Raw genomic sequence first — 18,609 nt, forward strand, 5'->3', positions numbered from 1 at the left:
GGGCCGGGGCCGGGGCCGGGGCCGGGGCCGGGGCCGGGGCCGGGCGCGGCTCAGGGACCCCCCTTCCGGCGGTGGCGCGCAGCAGCGACCCCGCCGCAGTCGGTGCTGTAGTTTTAAATGGGTGGAGCGGCGGCGAGCGGCGGGGCGGGCGGTGGGCGGCCCGCGCCGGCCCGCGGCGCCCATATAACCCCACCTCCCGGGCCTGGAGTGCCGCGGTAATTGGCTGGATGTGGTACTTGGAGATGTTGAGCTGGCTCCTTCCCCCCATGTCCCTGCACACACACAGGGGCGGGTGGTGCGGGCGGGAGCGGGAGGCAGGGCTCAGCCCCGGCGGTAGTGGGGCTCCCCCCATTCCCTGTTTGCCCGCCGCCGTGCCCGAGCCGTTCCTGCTGCTGGGCTGCTGCCTGCGGCCGCAGGACCCGGCCGAGCCGGGCCGAGGGGAGCGCGGGCGGCTGCTGGCAGCGGCCGAGATGATGGCGGAGGGCGGCGGCGGGCCGGCGCGGAGGAAGGCGCTGTCGCTGCTGGAGGCGGCCCGCTCCCGCTACGAGAGCCTGCAGATCTCCGACGACGTCTTCGGGGAGTCGGGCCAGGATAGCAGTGGGAACCCCTTCTACAGCACCTCGGCCGACTCCCGCTCCGCCGCCTCTTCCCAGGACGAGGAGGACGACGAGGAGGACGAGGGGCGCCCCGAGGGGCCGAGCCCGCGGGGCAGGGTGGCCCGGCGCCGCGTCCCCAGGGCGGCGGCCACCCCGGCGGAGCGGCGGCGCCAGCGGCAGGTCGGCGGCGGCGGCAGCTGCGCTGTCCCGGGCGGCCTCGGCCCTATGGAAGAGGAGGAGGAGGAGGAAGCGGAGAAGGGGGGCTGGACCCGGTCGCTGCGAGACGTCCCACCCCCTCACTTCAAGGATGGCAGCGGTACGGCGGAGAGCGGGCTGCCGGGGCGGGGAGCGGTGGGGCCGGGCGGCTCCGGGCGGCCCTTGGGAGCGGGGGTGCCCGGAGCGCGGCGCCGAGGCCTGGGTCGCGGCGCAGCCGTGCCCGGCAGTGCCGGGAAGGGAAGCCCCTGCGGGCCCGGCTGTCGGCCTCGGCTGGTGCCCAGCCCGTGGCTTCGGGGGAGACGGCAGGTGCCTCCTCCGCGGTGCCCTCCCGGGAACAGCCCTGCTGTCACGTCGCTGGTGTCAGGGGCCGGCCGCGCTGGTGCGGGGAGAGCCTGGCCCAGGCAGTGAGCGGGCGGGCGAGGGGAGGCCGCGTCTGCTTAGTCACAGGCGTGCCCTCCCGGCGCTGTAGCGGTGCCCCGGGCGCCAGCAGCATCGGGGATACCGGCGGGGAGCGGGCGGGATCTCCTCGGAGAGTGAGCAGAGTGTGCTGCGCAGCCCCCGTGTTGGCGGTGCTCTGTTGTGGCAGCTGGCTCCTCGTCCCTGCTTACAGGTGGGGAAAGTGCGGATCTGGGCGATGTAGGTGACCTGCTGTGCAGAAAGGCTCTTGGAAATGGGACTGGGATTCCCTCTGGCTGCAAGGCTTTCTGTGCAGCTGTCCCTAACCTTAACCCTTCTTGCATGGCTTTTGGCCAGAGTGAAGTTGAAGAGAGTGATGAACTGACGTGACATGACATACAGCAGCAGTGCACAGCATTGAGATGTCCATGGACTGGCTTGTGTAGCAAGTTGCACCACTGATTTTCCACCAGAGCTGTTATATCTGTCCACAGACATCAACACCCAAGTTGACTGTGTAGCCATGAGGCTTTGCTAAGAAAGACTAATCATTATGAAGAGCTGGGATGTGAAATAAAACATTTCCATCTCAGAACAGGATGTGATGATTGCTGTCATCTTTAACTGAGCTGATGGCTTGCCTGTCTTAAGGTTGCTTGTCTTCACTGTTGGTGTGTGGTTTGGTTTTGGTTTAGGTTGGTTTGGGGTTGGTTTTTTTTTGTTTGGTTTTTTTGCGTATGTGTGTACAGAGTTTAATTCCTTCATTTTGCTATGGAAATATAAATGCAGAAGTCTGCTGCTAGGCTTGGTGTAGTGTGTGGAGTTTTGTGCAGTGGGACAGGTAGAAATCGATTTGAGGAAGGAGCTTGTGGGAGAGTAAGGTGGAGGTAGCACTGGAGCCCAGAAAAAGTTGTGTCTTGCTTCTGACAGTTGTGCAAATAGAAGTTGCATTTACCTCTAGAAATAGCTAGACACTGTAAAATATTTAAATATCATGCTGACGTGACACTTTAAAGAACTCTGCAAGTTTTATTGATGATTCTTTTTCATAAGCATATCTAAGATCAGGTTCTGGACTATAGGCTTCATGCTATTTCAGCATTAATTATCACTTAATTTCTCAGCCTTTGCTGGCTTATGCCTTTATATATTTTCCTTTATACCTTAATACCCATTTTAATATAGAGAGAACTGGGATTAGTGTTTTAATGCTGGTTTGGAAAAGAATTAAGTCGATGACCTATTAATTCAGGAATTCATATTTCCTTTGAAATAAAGGAGTCTGGTTTATCGCTGTCAGAAATAGATGCAGATGTCTCTTGAGGAAGTTGTATGGGTATTGCTGTGAATATTTCCTCCTTGTAATAGCTGGAGAAGAGGTTGCTGCTGCCCTTTCATTCTGTTGATGATGACAGATGCTACATGCTGTTCATAGCATGGTGATTTGGTTTGGCTGAAGTTCATTTAGTGTTATGCTTTGATATGTGTGAAACATGTACCCTCTGTCATGGTTTTTTTTTTGGCTACTCAAATTCTAAGCATTGTATAATATATAACTAAGCTACTCTAATTCTAGTTGGCAGATCATCTGGTTTTAGGCCACACATATATCATAATTGGAGTTGCACAAAGCACACTTGTACTGGCACCATTGTCACTTCATTGGACACTGTTCTGACCAAATAGTTCAGATCCGTAAACACTAAGGTAGAGGTCTCCACTGAGGTGCAGGCAGCTGTCCCTTGCAGTGACAGCACATCTTTCAGTCACTAATGGACTACAAGGGTTGGTCAGACACAGAGCACTAATAAAACTGTGTTCTCAGTTCAGATGTGTTGCATGTGAGAATGCTTCCTTGGAAAGTTTTGAGCTTAGAAGGAAGAGGCCTTCATAAGACTGAGGTAAAACTTATACTAGGGTAGCATGAAAACTTCCAAGTGCAGCATTTTGGTCAAAATCTCAAGAGAAGAATCCTAGTGGCAATACTTGTCATCATCTGATGCCAGAAGACAAATGTCCTTGTGGACTGAAGTCTCAAGAGACTTCAGCTACATCAATGCTGGAAAGAAATTATTGAGTCAGACTAGGATCAAACCTAGTATCATGCTGTTTGTCTTGGGAGACTGCCCCTTCATGAAAGGGAAGGTGCAGAGGAGAAAAAGATTTAAGTTAGTTAATAAGAGTGACTTAAAGCTCCTAAGAAAAAACTGAAAAGCCACTTACGAAACTCTTGTGGTCTTTTTAATTAGCAGTAGGAAATATTATCACTTTCTTTTTTTTTCTTTTTTTTTTTTTTTACGTAAATTACTGAATACTGTCTTTTCCTTGCCACCTTTTCTATTAAACCGATGTCTTAAAAATTATTATATCCATCCCTAGAATTAGTCCTGATCACAGACAGGCTAGCTGATACTTCATCTCTAAAATATCCCAGAGGCCCAGGTGTGCTTGAGGGGTGCTGGCAGTGTTAGATGGTTCAGTATGGCCTCAATCTGCAGTCAGTCACTGCCTGTGTTCATGGTGATGCCTGCCTTGCCCATGTGGCAGGTTCTGACAAAACGGGAAAGGTCTGGATTGACTTGTGTGTCGAAAAAGAAGTGACTGGATGGTATCACTACACAACGCTGTGCTGCTTGTGTCCCTGACTTTTTGTTTTCTGCCCCTTTTTAAGGGATCTCTAGTTACTGTTGTTTCTGTTGCACTCAATAAAAATAGCGGGTGTTTAGACTGCCCAAAGGGAGGGGGGGACCAAACATTAATAGCTTTAGCTGACTTCCTTTGTGGAAATCCAAAATAGCTGTTAACTTTTTAACACGGAGGTTAGAACAGATGGCTTGCTGACACTTCATGTTATTTCCAGTTAAGCTACTCTGAGAAATCATTCTCTTTAGTTGCTGAGAAAAATCTCGACCATATTGCGATGCCCTGATTTTGAAACTGATAACTAGTGGCTCTGTGTAGTTCTGATTAAAATAGGTTGAGGAAACAGGAGCTCAAGTGCCTGTCACAAATAGCAAAGCAGTAACATGAGTTCTGAGGTACTGGGATATGATCAGTGTGTAGGAAGTCTTGCAGGCAGTTGTTGAAATGCTTTCCCTTCACAGAGATTACCTGGCTACAGCGGGTCTGTGGCTGGGTCAACGTGTGTGACGATGGTATTCATAATTGAATATTGGATCCGGGCATGTTTTTGGCATCACCCTTCTCTACAAAACTTTGCTGTGAGGGGGAAGCAGAACTGATTTGTTGGGAAGTGAACCTACAAATGGATAGACTTCTAGGAAAGGAGGTCTGACCTCTGCCCAAACAGTACTTTGATTCTGGAAGGAGGGGTCGGTGGGGCTGCTCTGGCTTCCCATCCTCTGAGGCCAGGACAGAGGCACTTGTGGCAGTGCAGAAAGAATAAGAAAACGAATTGCAGCTGGGATAGGGAAAGCATAATGGAAATGAAGAGAGCGAGTGAGCAACTGTTACTACTTTAGTGACAAGCTAGTAAGTGCCAGTATGTCAGTGCAAACCCTTGATTTCTGGTTGCTTCTGGCTCAGACTTAATGGGTGTGCTTTTCTTTCCTTCAAGAATGCGGTGGCTCTGGGTGGTGCTTTCCCTTGTTAGGTCAGTAATCTGTCCAGGAAATGTTTTGTAACACACAGAGCCACTATTGGTTCTGGTCTTTCTTTTTGGAGGGTCTTAGAAGGTGCAAATATCCTTGTATTGCTGCAGCTTGATGTTCCTGAATTGGGGTAACTGGCATTCTCTTCCTAGGGTCCAGTGCTTCCTATATCCATGTAGTTCAATGACCAGAAAACTAGACCTCAGATGTAAGAGCACTTCCTATTGTTAGGGATAATGTTTTACCATGGCAGCAATAGCAGAGAAGTCTGAGCAAAAGTTAATGCTGAAGTCTTCAAAATTGCAGCCAATTGGTGATTCTATTTTCTTAATTTTCTATGCCCTCCAAACCCTCTCCTTAAGCCTAGAACTGAGGACAAAATGTTAAGAATGTTCATTGCTAAAAGAGCATAGCAGCTCCTATTCAAGCTGGATTTAGAGAGTGTAACTAGCTTTTTGTGGATTTCCAGACTATTTATTTGAAACACTAAATGTGCTCTAAGTTACCATCTTTGAAGAACATGCTCCAGTAGAACAGCATGCTCTCAGGGAGAAGCTGCATAGACCATGTCTAGTAATCAGGGTCTCCTTGTCATCTTGAAGAGATTTAAATGAACATTTGAAGTTTTTTTTTTTTTTTAAATTAGAATATTCTTTTTAAGAAAGACCAGGTTATGTGAAACAGTCATTTATTCTGTCGTGGCCGCCATATGAGAGATGAGCTTCTGCACAAGGGAGGGTATGTTATGTGAGAGATGAAATGAGTCTGCATGTTCCAGCTGAAGTCCAGGAAGCGAGGCACAGCTTCGAATTCCAGGTTGTGACTACCTTCACAGTAAAAAAAGGTTTTTCTTTTATTTAATAACAACTGTCTGTTTGCATGTCAGCTGATAAGACTTCACTCTTGCTTGGATCTTTTTCAGTAGTGTTATTTTATGAGTGTTAAATAAGGAAAATGAATTTAGTTTCTTCAAGTCAGTCTCCAGTGAATCATACAATACAATATATATTGACAAAGCATGGAGTTGTTAATTTGACTCGTGTTCTATATACTTTTAGCAGAGCTAAACAATTCAGTTAGTGTTAAATAATCAAAGGAGAGGAAAGTGATACGGGTAAGGGGAGAAAGGCTGCTAGCTGTGATTAGAATGGCTATCATCGTAACTGGGCAGAGAGTGTAGGGGGAGATCCAATGCACATGCTCTTCCCAAGAGTGTGGAAAGGGAGATGGGAAGGCAGCTTTCCAGCAGCAGGGAGCCTGGAAGAAGAGCTCTTGGGTCAGGCTGGGTCACCATCTCACAGTGGTGGTGATCTTGATTCAAGTCCTGAGTCAAATCTGAAGGCTTTAGTCTTGTTAGATTGAGGTCAGTACTTAAAGACTCCAGAGGTGGAAGAAAAGCTATGAAAGCTGTTTAGTCGCTTATGACAGATTCTGCTTCAGAAATATCTGGGCCAAATTCTCTGACTGTAAGTGGATAAAGTGCTGCTGCTGTGACTTGTTCTTGCTTACTTATGTCATCAGAGAAATGAGCCACTTTTGACTTGCACAACCATGGAAAATACTGCAAAAAAATTGCCTGTCTATAGAATCTGTTCTTGCATTCTAGATAGAAATTACTTATCTTCCTAGAAGTGTTGTGATGTTGTCATGATGCATCACAAAGATGTACACTGCTACTTTTTGGATCGTTTATAGGATGACTTAAATGTTTGATGTTTTGTTAAATAAGTGAATTATGCGAAGGTTTAATATCTGAATACATGTTAAGAAGTCTAAGTGTGCTCTTCAGGTGGTTTTACTGAATTTAGAGCACATTTTCCTGCTTCCATCATCACTGAAGTCTTGCAAGTGACATGGCAGCCTTATTGATTCTAAAATTTAGTGCAACTTAGCTATCTGTGTTCCTTTCCTCCTTTTGCTTATACCTCTGCAATTGAACATGCATTTGGGGAATAACCCAGTGTTGATGAACTTCATCGAGAAAGCTGTTCTTCTCTGCTTTTATATGGAGAACTAGTTTGGGTCAGTACTTAAACATTAAAGCTGATAAGCATTGCAGATCAAGGTCTTTTCCACAGACACCATCTAGCCTTTTACACAGAAAAAGCATATTTACTCCTAGATCTGTCACTGCATCAAATGAGTCTTTTCCCCTTGCAGCTATTGATGGGGTCATTTAAAAGAAGTAGATTAGTTCCTGCAGGTACTCTTGTCCTTTTGTCAATGTCACAGAAACAGTACAGCAAATAATTTCATCATCTGCATACCTCCAAGTCAACCTGGAGAGGAAATTAACTTCCTTGCTGAGTCTAACGAGGATGTTAATAGTGGAGTTGATTTGCTAATTCTGTGCAGACTGCTAGGTCATAGGAAGCTGTCCAGGATGCCATAGACTAAAAATAAGCTGGAAATTTCTCTTAGGTGTGCTTATTCATGTGAGTGTTTTGTTTCCCTTCCATGCTCAAGCCTTCAAAATTTTGAAGAAGTTGGATTTAGCAGTTTGGAGATACTAGGTGCTTCCCAAAGGGAAGGCAATAATGGATACAATGACACATCTTGTCTAGAGGTTGGTGTAATATGACTCCTAAGATACCCCATACTTCTGAATACTGCCAAGAATTAGGCATTTTATTAGGAAGCAAAACAGATGGACTCAAAAGGAGTGCATGGCTGAGACAAACACATGAGAATAATAGCATTTGATGTCTTGCTTCCTTGTGGCAAGGCATCCTTTCTAGGAGCTTATCCAAGTTCCCACTTCATATTCCTTAAAGAACAGGATGTTGATCAGTCACTGGCTCTATCTGAAAATGAACAGACACATAACTGAGTGTGTCTTTGAAAAACAATGCCAGAACTCCTTGATTGAGAGACTGCAAGGAAATAGGCTTGGAAGGTTCCTTAGCTTATTTTGATTCTGTATAAATTACTCCTGGATTATCTCCTGAATTTCTCTGAAGACAACTGATATTAACAGTGCATGATATTATAGAAAACATGCTTTCAATTCTGCTTTCTTGGACAGCATGAGGGACTCACATGACCTGTACTGACAAACTGTATTTGCCATGAAAAAGGACAAAGAACAAAACCAAGCAACTTCTATTCAGCAAGCAATACAAAGCTGTAGCTGTGCGGTTGAAAACTGGGCAAACTGAACTGTAGTCAGTAATGCACACTGTAAGGATGCAAAAATCGTGTCTGAGAGGGATACACAGGAGACACTGAAGCAAAGAATATCTTGTACATCTGTATGGATTGGGGGAATTAGCTGTGCATTGGACAGGAAGATTACTGGACTGAGATAAAACATACAGTGAGCCCATCAGTTGTCACAAATTGAAGTGTTATTTCTGGTGAAGAAAAAGCAGAAAAAATACTTAAAGCAACTGCTGTTAAAAGTGTGATTCATTCCTGATTACATATGGCAGAGAAGTGGGTGTGTATGGAAGATTAAATTGGAGGGAAAAATGAGAATATCTTTCTTTCTGTAAGTTATTAACAAAAATCACTGTTGTGGAAAGTCTGACTATCTAGTATGTATAATCATCTCTGCTTTTTTTGGAAGGTAGATGCTGGCTAACTTCCCAGTGGGTAGCACCTGTAGATGTGCAGTCTGGGGTCAGCATTTGGCTGTTCCCGTTGATGTCACTGTGCTGTCTGCTGCTGGGTGCACCCTACTGATACAGACATTGAGCAATGGTAATCTTGTCAGTTCATGCCCTGAAAAACTACTTGGAAGAGGTTATATGTATTGAAACTCATGCATGTATGCACTTGTGCATATGACTTGTGGCATTTGTGATGGGGGTCTAGGATTACTTACTCTGCCCCAGTACTGGGAAAACAGTTCAGCTGGACTGAAAGGCAAGAGGTGGTCTGGCTTCCCCAGAGGGCAGGGTGCTGGCTCACTTGCTGCAGCAGCCTGTCAAAAATGAACTACCTTTGGTTTGGGGCAAGAAATGCCCAAGATGATCTTGAAAAATGTAAGATGCTCTTACATCTGTCATGCTGGATATGTTGCATTATGAATATAAATACATAGGTGGATATAAATTCTTCTTTTGTATTTCAAAGGGCTTTGCTGGACTGTGTTCTTGAATGGGATTACTAAATGAGAAGATCTCCTAAAACTGAAGAGTTTCCCCCATTTCCTGGGCTTTGTAGTTATTCCTTACTTGTCCTATTATGTAGTAAAATAGTGTCTGAAGCTTTATACTTGTGAGGTCTGCATTAATTCCCTCTCATCATTGTCTTTGAGATTAAAAGAAATTAAGCACTAAGACTTTGCGTGTCTTTGAGTGATCTGTAGCTATTTTCATGGTGCTAACATTGCTGCAAATAGTCAGAGCCCTTTCTTTTAAGGGTAAGGGAAGGAGGTGGCTTTAAGCACATCACGAATCTCCCCCATTGGGGAAAGAATTATGAGTTTTGGAGTAAATGACATCCTGCTTTTTCCACTTGATGGGGTTGTACTTCATAAATAACGAATGACCCTTTCAAAAAAAGGCCTTTCTTCATCTGCTTCTGTACTTCTGGGTAGTGACTCACACTTAAACTGACATCAGCGATGGTCTAAAACAGCTTGTCAAACTTCTACAGCAGCCCCCTGTCACTGTGCCCTGTGGAGTCAGAGGGCTCCTCATGGGGGACTGTCAGAGCAGGGCTTGGTGGACGGGGCCTGTCCTACCACCCCAGCCAGGACAATTGCAGCCGAAGGCACTGAGGCAGCTCTGGGCACCAGACATCTCCCTGGGAACAGGCTGAGGCTGGGTCAGGATTTGAGCCTGGCTCAGCCATGGCCATGGCTGGGCAGGGCTGTGGGGAGCTGGAGCCTGGCCCTGCTGGGGCAGGGGCTGACAGCCCTGCGGGCTGACGTGAGGCCCTGGGCTGTGGGGTGGGCAGGGACAATTGGGCATGGTGGTGCCCCTGGGGCACCGGCAGCAGCTCCTTGAAACAAACAAAAACACTGGCAAAAAGCCATGACTTTCTGTAATGCCTTTTCCACAAAAAAGGTGTTGAGAAAGAACATGGCAGTGCTCATTTGGGCCGCTCTTGTAGCCCACTTCCCAAGTATCACAGTATCACAGTATGTTTGGGATTGGAAGGGACCTCAAAAGATCATCTAGTCCAATCCCCCTGCTGGAGCAGGAACGCCTAGGTGAGGTCGCACAGGAACATGTCCAGGCGGGTTTTGAATGTCTCCAGAGAAGGAGACTCCACAACCTCCCTGGGCAGCCTGTTCCAGTGCTCTGTCACCCTCACTGAGAAGAAGTTTCTTCTCAAATTTAAGTGGAACCTCTTGTGTTCCAGCTTGATCCCATTACCCCTTGTCCTACCATTGTTTGCCACCGAGAAGAGCCTGGCTCCATCCTCATGGCACTCACCCTTTATATATTTATAAACATTAATAAGGTCACCCCTCAGAGCCTCTGGACTCTTCATAACCTGTCCCTACAGCTCTGGCTGTTGGTGGCCAGCCCTCCCCTCAGCCATGGAGAACCTCGCTGCTATCACAAAGCGACAGGGAAATAGCACTGTCTTCTCGTTACCTTTCTATTTCATAGGTGCCCTGCGAGTTCCTTCTGGTTCAAATTACTTCTAGTGTTCATTTCTCATGTGTAAAACAAGGTACCAGCTGGTGGTAGTTTTGGCACCTGTAGTCGTTGTGCATAGTTAGGAGCTATCTGAGCCTTCCATGGCCCACCATGGTTACTTCGTTCCCCATCAAACTCCTTATTTACTGTACTGAATCACAGGCAAATTCTTGAGGCAGGAGCAATCTCTGCATTGCTAGGTTCAAGTTTCACATTGTGCTTTGTGTTATGCATTGTTCCAACAAACCTTGAAGAGATTAAGATATACAGGGGGGACAAGCAGGCAGATGCAGAAATGCCTGACTGAATAAATACCATCTAGTCCCTGCCAGGTATTCTCAGTAAAATCGTCATAACTGCAGATGTCTGTTTCTGTCTCCAGCTGAATGCGATAAGCTCTGGCCCAGTATCTCAAAAAAATGTGTTGCATAAAGATTTGGCAAAAGCTTAAATGTTCTGATGGAAGATTATTTTTTTTAAATTTAATGAGAATTTGAAACTGCCTTCCTGAAAGGAGGTGGACTTACTGAATTTGTTGTTAAACCTTTTGATAACACCAAGTTGGGACTGACTCCATGTACACTGAAGGACAGGCTGAGAATTTGCAAGGTTCTTGACAGCTTGAAATAGCCCAGGAGGAAAGAAAAGGGCATGGTGCAAGGAAGAAATGCTTAATGTGAAGACAGCAGTGACTAATGGCAAAAGTGGAAAATGAAGGGGAAGAACCTGTTTAGATGGAAAAGGAACTGGAAGCCAAAGCTGAATGCCAGAAAAAAATGTGACTCAAGTGTCATGTTGTGAAAATGCAAACATCCTCCCCGGATATTTAAACAGAGTACAAGACTTGTGATGAGACTGGCTTATGACAGAGAGTCTGGGTCACCAACTGAGGTGAGAAGCAAATAGTCAAATGTGAAGAGAAAGGACTGAGAAGCAGAAAATCTGCAAACTGGACCACCATTCAGTATTCTTTTTTTTTTTTTTTTTTTTTAAGCTAAATGGCCATATCAATAAGTAAGGGCTATTATAGGAAAGGGAATTATCTGCCTTATCTGCTGTGAAAACTGAATCTAAAGAATAACACATATAAATTGAATTGGTAGATAATTAAATCAGATGTAATCTAAACTCTCAGCCAGTGCAGTGCTGCAGAAGACATGAGATGTGTCACTGGAAACCTGAGAACAAGTGGCACTAAGCCTGCTGTACTAGGCTAACACCCAGTATGTGTGCTGAATGGGAACAGAGGCCTGGACTAAAGGACTTCCTGAGGTCCCTTGCAGCACTATTCTCCTCTGGTTTAGATTGGTTAAGATACATGCAAACAATAGGGACGCTGCTTAGTGGTAAGTTGTACATTGGAGTTCTATGTGAAAGACTTGCTACTTGCATCTCCTGCATCAGATTTGGGAGCAGGGAAAAAGATGTGTAGCTTGTGGGAAGGAGCTGTGTTCTCACAGAAGGCCTCCTGAGCCATTAAGGTGAAACTCCTGCCTCCCCTTGGCCGTGGTAAAGTGGCCTAGGCATATTTTACAGTTAGGGTATTGTTCTCACCCTCACTTCTATGGTAATGAGTTGTGTGTGCATGAATCTTGTATCTATACTCAAATGACTAATTCTGAGCCTCCTTCAGTGTGTTAAAAATGCTAATCTTCGTATGCCAGGGATGCCTGATAAAATACCGCCCAAATACTTGTGAGATTAGCAGTGTCACACTTCAGAGGTGCTTAGTTACTGCATCATCCAGTGGTACCTAGGTTTGTATTTGCCTTTGTCCGTGACTTCTTGAGGTACAAAAAGCCATCTTGCAGCTGAATGCCAACACAAACCTCTGTAGACCGTGAGGATGGGTATGTGGAGGAAGAAGAGCACAGGTCTGGAATAGGCCCGGCTAAATCATAGTCCAGATGCCTGCAGTAAACAATTCTATGATTCTATGTCTCAACAAGAAAGGGCAAGAGAATGTTTACTCCACATTTCTGCAGTTCATGGGCTGGGTATCAGACAACTGTTTCTTCACTTCTTTGTTAGCATTGCAAAATTATTTCATCTTGCAAAGAGTACTGTTGGCACTTAGGTCTTCTCTTTTTCCGATATTTGCCTCAGGTATATTTAAGATATTTGCTGCCTTTTTTTTTCTTTTTATTTCTTCTCCCAGGCTAAAAATGAGAGAGTAACAGGTTTCTTCACAATCTTCCCTTGCAAGAATACCCCTATACTACTTCTGCTGGCTTTCCCAGCTTAGAATCAACTCTTTGTTGGCAGATTGCACAGTGTTCCAAGATTTATAGTTCCATGTTCAGAGGTACTAATATTTCACTGTCTTTACTAAAGATAATTGAAAATCTGCCTAATGCTACCTAGAAAAGCACTGGTTTAGAAATCAGTTGTGCATAATTTTTCTGCAGAATAAGAGATTGTCTCTGATTTGAGCAGATAATTAGAGAAAAAACTTTCATTATTGATCTGTAAGATTTATTTTGCCCAACAAATCCCACTGCTATCTAGTAGGATGATCAGCCCAGCATCGGCCGTAAGTGTCTTGGTAATACACTCGATTCTAGTTCCATGTTCTGGTATAAAATGAAACAATTTATTTCCCAAAGACACCTGCCTTCATCCAGACAACTCTTCTCAGTCAAGGAGCTGGGCAAAGAGGACACATTAATACCCTTACTCATTCCTGTTGCTGCCAATTAACAAGTACCTAGCAAGAAACAGAACAGATAAATTCAGCTATCCTGTAAGTAACGTCTTAGAAGCTTACCCACTAAAAATGATTCAAAGGTGACCCATCTATGATACAATTGCTTGGCATTTGACTTGATGTCCCTGATTAGTCGTTTCCCCCAAGTCTTTGAGGAGTATTGAGATGAGAGTACCAAGTTTAAAGTCACTGAGTCTCTTACTTCTTTTTTAAAGTCTGGGTTTTCTCAGCTTTTATGTGTTACATTGAACTCAAATTCTCTTAGGCTCTTGTTATGAGGCTCTTGGCTTTTGATGGTTAGAAACAAAAATATAGTACACTGCAAGATTTGAACTTTTTATGTCTCTATCTCTGCCACAGGTATTGCAGCTTCTGGTGTCCTGTCCTCAGACTTATGAAACTTATTCTCTTGTGAGCCTCATTAGTTGCTTTGGAAATGAAGGCAAAATCCTTGCCCTGACAGCTGAAGCATACCTGGGTTATTGTGAATCTCTATATCCTGAAAATTGCGGTGGCCTCACTTCCTCCTTCTTTCTCTTCATTACCATTTTATTTGGTTAAAGAGCATTTTGGATCTCTGTGTACAAGGCACAGGTGTTTCTGCTTAAGAGGAGTGGGAGTATAACCAGAAGTATGTAATCCTACAATCCTACTAGACTGGTGTAAATATGTTGAGCTCTGTTAAGTCCAGATCATAGTGTGCAAACACCTACTTGCTTTCTGGGACAGATGGTGGGTGTAACATATTCAGCTATGTATATTTTTTGAATTGGTACTGTTAGAGTGGGTACGGAGTATGAAATTGTTCTAGGAATCTGAAATGGACTTAACACTGTTAAGGCCGTTGTTGAGATTGTACCAGTTTTTAACTCTCTTTTCTTTTGGCTGTTGGCTATCATTCCCTGAATCAATGAAAAGAAACTAAGTGAGCATTAGTTTCTTTCTGAAAGCAGCCCTTTGTATTGTATGCTGAAGCATTTTATGGGCAGATATTGCTGTTGAGTGAGTGAAATGTTAAAATACAAACTGTGCCTTTTCTTCAGGTCTTTTGGTGAAAGGTTGACTCAAAAGGGTAGTGACCTGAAGCAGCTTGACATCGAGCAGTGTGCTACCAATTCTTCTAATGTCAGCCTTCTTCCTAAGATAAAAGGAAGATGGGATTCTTTATTTTAAAGCTGAAATAGGCAGCTAAAGGGAGGATGCTTCAGCACAATACTTTAATCAGAAAAGAAGCAAGAAACAAGTATAACAAAAGCTGTTCAAAACTTTACTTTGAAGCTTTCTATTTCTACTGAATCCTTTTAATCTGTTCTATAACCTTTTCCTAACCTGCTCTTCTCTGCTACAGCATTTGGTTTCCCTAATTGTATTTTGCTTCCTAGAATCCTTTGCTGTCATAAAAATGAATGTTTCTCTTATGTCTTAATATAGATCCTACTGATACTTCACATTTTAACAACATGTTCTTAGTCATTATGAAACTGCTTTTTTTTAATTCTTCTGGGCTCTGCTGGACACCATGTCTCCACTGTTCCTGTTAAAATTGCAGGTACTCTGGGGCGGGGGTTCATTGTTCAAGTTTTGGTGGTTAGTAAGCCAGGCTTTTTGCAATTTTGCTCTGCCCCATGCGCCCAGGTCCATTCCTGTGGGAGGAGAAGGTAAAGGTCTTCCAGGTACTGAGTTATCATCTACCTTATGCAAAAATAGCTGCTGGGAGTGACAGCCTTTTGAATTGTCCTTGCTGAAGGACGGCTTGCTTGAGTTCAGTGCTTATTAGACAGCACATTTGTAGTGAGAAGAGCCTGTAGGCTCTGACAACATCTCCTGTGATGAAAAAGCTAGTTGATGTCAAAGGACAAGGCTGTGTGAAACCAAAGTCTGCCTGTTCTTGTGTTCATAGTGTCACACAAAAATGACAGCTGGTACTTCTAACATAGCAAAGTGATGGCCAGATGCTCCTGACCATGCTGCTCACCCACACCCGCTACAGCTGATTTTCCAGATCTGAGTGCGTAGGAGATGCGATATGTGAACAACTGTCACACCCACCACAACATCAAACTTAGCATTAAAAAGCTGTAAGGAATGTAGTGTGCAGCTCAACAAAATTTGTGTTACAGATCTAATAGGAGCGGTGCTATCTATGGCTCTGGTTATCTCATGATTAATCAAGCTTCTGTTTGGATGAAAGTTGCACTTTGAAGGTGTCAGCTGCTCTGGCATTGAGTTTTGAGTGAACATTTTGTTGGGACTGGGGTGTGAATGCGTCTGTGCTCATGCTGCCTAGTGGAAGAGACTAGTGGAAGTTTAAAGATTAATGCACTGAGTAATGCACCCAGTTCTTTGCAGCAAGCATTTAAGGAATATTCTCCCTTCTCCTTCACATCTATTGGTTTGGGTGGGGATTGGGTCTCCTGTGTCTGGTTCTTCCGTCGCTTGCGTAGTATACCCCGGAACCCGTTTTTCCCCAGACATTGGTTCTAGAGGCAGAAGGATGTGGCCAAAACTGAGTGATAATTTCTATAAAGAAAACATAATGTTAAGTTTGTTTAAGTAGTTTTGGTGTAGCTATTGCTTTTCTTTTCCCCTTTGAGAACAGCTGAACTCACTGTTCTACATACTGGTGGAGCCTGGATGTTTCCTAAGTAAAGGAGAGACACACAGATACATTTTAAGTTTTGATTTCTGTGACCACTGGTGTAGACAGCCGCTCTAAGTTGCCTTGTCTGTAATTTAGAATGCGGAGGAGAAAGTAAGCAAGCTTTAAAGCTCCAGTAAAAATGTTAGGTCTTCTAAGTAGCATTTTTAAGTACCTTTTTTTTGTTGTGTCTTTAAGGACTCTATACTGTACTTCTCACTACTCATTCTTTTATAGTTATTCCTGATTTTGTACAGACAGCATCACTTGATATTATGGGACCTCTACTGCTAACTTGCTTGGAACAACCCTAGGTGTAAGAAACATGCGTAATATTGCTTCAAAAACAGGCATTTCAGTGTAGTGTTGTACTCGTGCCAAAGGATAGATAATTTCGTCACTGTAGCTTAAGGTTGAGTATGTGCCTCAGATGTTCTCTGCTGGCCTAGGAGACCCTAAAAGGAATTATTGTTGTCATTTAACTCCCGAACTGTAGTTTCAAAATTTTAAGAAATCCCTTTTGATGTTTGTTGAAAAGCACAACCAGTTTTCTTTGACTATACAAGGAGCTTAAGTGCCTAAAACTCAATGTCAAGTTGTCTGACTGGATTGGTCCCTGAACATAGCATTTAATTAGCTTTTAATAAATATATTATATAATTACAGAAGTAATAAGTTTGGCATCAGATTTGAGTACATGGTAGAAACTAACATTAAGATCCATGATCAAAAGCAAAATCCCATGCTCCCCGAAGAACACATGGGTTGCAAAACATTGACAAGGTTTGAGAAGAATGACCAGCAGCTATTGAGTGTGATAGTTGTAAGGCCCTGAGGGAGGACAATGGGGCTGGAGGAGAGACTACACAGGATTTTTATGATAAAAAGACATTTCCCTTCTTTCCTACCACTATGCATATTACTGCCTCCGTCTTGCCTATAGGATTAATAGTTTTCATGGCTGACTGCACAATGAGTGTGTACTCTGGAAACTTATTTCCGCTAGAGAAAAACACAAGACTGTTAATCATCCTTTTGATTTGTGAGTGACACAAATTAAAAAACTCAAGATGAGTGTTGAGGCATATTAATATAATACATTATCCTTTGAATCCAGAGAAGCATATAGGCACGTACTTAAATAACTGCATATGTGGTACTACTTTAATGACATAGTCTAGTAACATGCTAATAGCAGAGCCACATGAAACACCAATGCAAAAGTATCTGTGGCTGATACTGCCACTCCCCATCCATTCAAGAAGAGCAGTTTTCTACATAGAGCAGAGGGAAATTACTCCTTTTCAAAGCAAACTGGTTATACTGGTATAAAACCTACAGGTAGACCAGCTGACACTTATAGGATTCAAGTGAATGCTGAGCTCTCTGCAGAGCTGAGGGGGAACCGTGTCTGCTAGGCTGATTTAATCCTCAGTGTTATACTGAGGCAGTGGTGTCTTGTACCCCTATCACAACAAGTTTTTTGAGCAGGTACCCCCATTGTATGTATGTTTAATTATAAATTATGTACATGTACTAATATACTATGTAATTTTAAAACATCCACAAAAAATGAATTTTTTAAAAGGATGAGATAAAGATTGAATAAACAATATTTAATTTGTTCTATTTATTATCAGTACAAGAAAATACTTTCTTCCAGCACCCAAACAGATTGTCTTGTGCACTCCCTGAGGTGGGTGCACCCCATGTTAGACACCACTGCAGTAGGGGCTATGAAAGGATGTTGATGCGTAGTTCACATGTGGACAAGCAGACTGTGGCTGGCAAGCAGGACTGTGCTCATTTGCGTCCAGCTCTGCCAGACTACTTTAGTCCAGGCCCAGAGAGAGAGCTGCTGTAGGGTGGCTTGTCTCTCTCTGCCAGGTGTACCACCAGTCCCAGATCTAGTGTTTAGCTGTGATGAAAAGCAGTATGTTCACCTGTTTCCTCTGCCTTCTCTCTCCCTTCTCCCTCCACAAATAAATAACATTCTAGCTTGCCTAGAGAGCTTGAGGGTTTGTTGACATTGGTTACAAAAACTCCAGACCCAGCCTTGCTAATATTCTCAAAGCTTTTTTTTTTCTCCCACTAAAACGTTGATGTGAGAGTTATAGCACTTAGGATGTAGTTGAATCTGGCCCTAAGGGCAGAATGTAATCAATTCTTGATGTGGAAGGGAAAATGCTACCTATTCAGGGCGGTTCACAGTTAGTGAGGAGGAAAGGAGCTGCATCAGAGATGATGGAAGAAGCTGATGGGATTGAATGAGACACAGCAGGTCTCTTACTTTTCTTAATTTTATTTTATGAGGTGGCCAACATAAATAAAGAATGAACAGAGAGTAATGTTGCTTAAATGAGAGACCTTTGTGAACATAGCTACAAGCAGCTGAGGAAGTGGGAGGGCAATACAAAAGAGCAAATCTGTCTGTAATATAAAACCACCTTTAGCAGTTAAGTCTGGAAGGCTTAGGAAGCAGGAGGCTCCCCATGGAGAAAAACATTCTTCTTATGTATTTGCCTTGCTATTCCTGCACACAGAGCCAAGAGAGCAGGGAGCACTTAGCAATCAAAACTTGAGGTTCTTGGATACTCCTTTTCCTGGGGGATTCCACATTCAAAGAACACTTAAAAACCAAATCAGAAAATGAAAGAAGGTTTGGAAACAGATGGGCATTCTTGACCCCAGAGCTGCAATGCTGTTATCCTGGCTGGAGCAGCATCGCAGGCTGACTCTGGGGTTTCTGATAAATGAACACTGATTGGGGCAGCATCTCAGTGAAGGCATGAAGGGAAGTCTCAGCTTTGTAGAAGAACACAGTGGTAAAGAGGCAGAGATGGCTGGA

The 18,609-nt window shown here is 44.1% G+C and overlaps 1 protein-coding gene across 1 annotated transcript in view; it reads left to right on the forward strand.

Moving 5' to 3' along the window:
• The first annotated feature begins 202 nt into the window (after window positions 1–202).
• PGBD5 (piggyBac transposable element derived 5) overlaps window positions 203–18,609 on the forward strand; it is a 63,748-nt gene continuing 45,341 nt past the window's right edge. The window contains exon 1 of the mRNA XM_065057734.1: window positions 203–912. Within this exon, the coding sequence (XP_064913806.1) occupies window positions 228–912 (685 nt within the window). The 5' untranslated portion in view covers window positions 203–227. The remainder of the gene's footprint in view (window positions 913–18,609) is intronic.

Source organism: Columba livia, chromosome 3 (genome assembly GCF_036013475.1).
Source record: "Columba livia isolate bColLiv1 breed racing homer chromosome 3, bColLiv1.pat.W.v2, whole genome shotgun sequence".
NCBI classification, from domain to species: domain Eukaryota; kingdom Metazoa; phylum Chordata; class Aves; order Columbiformes; family Columbidae; genus Columba; species Columba livia.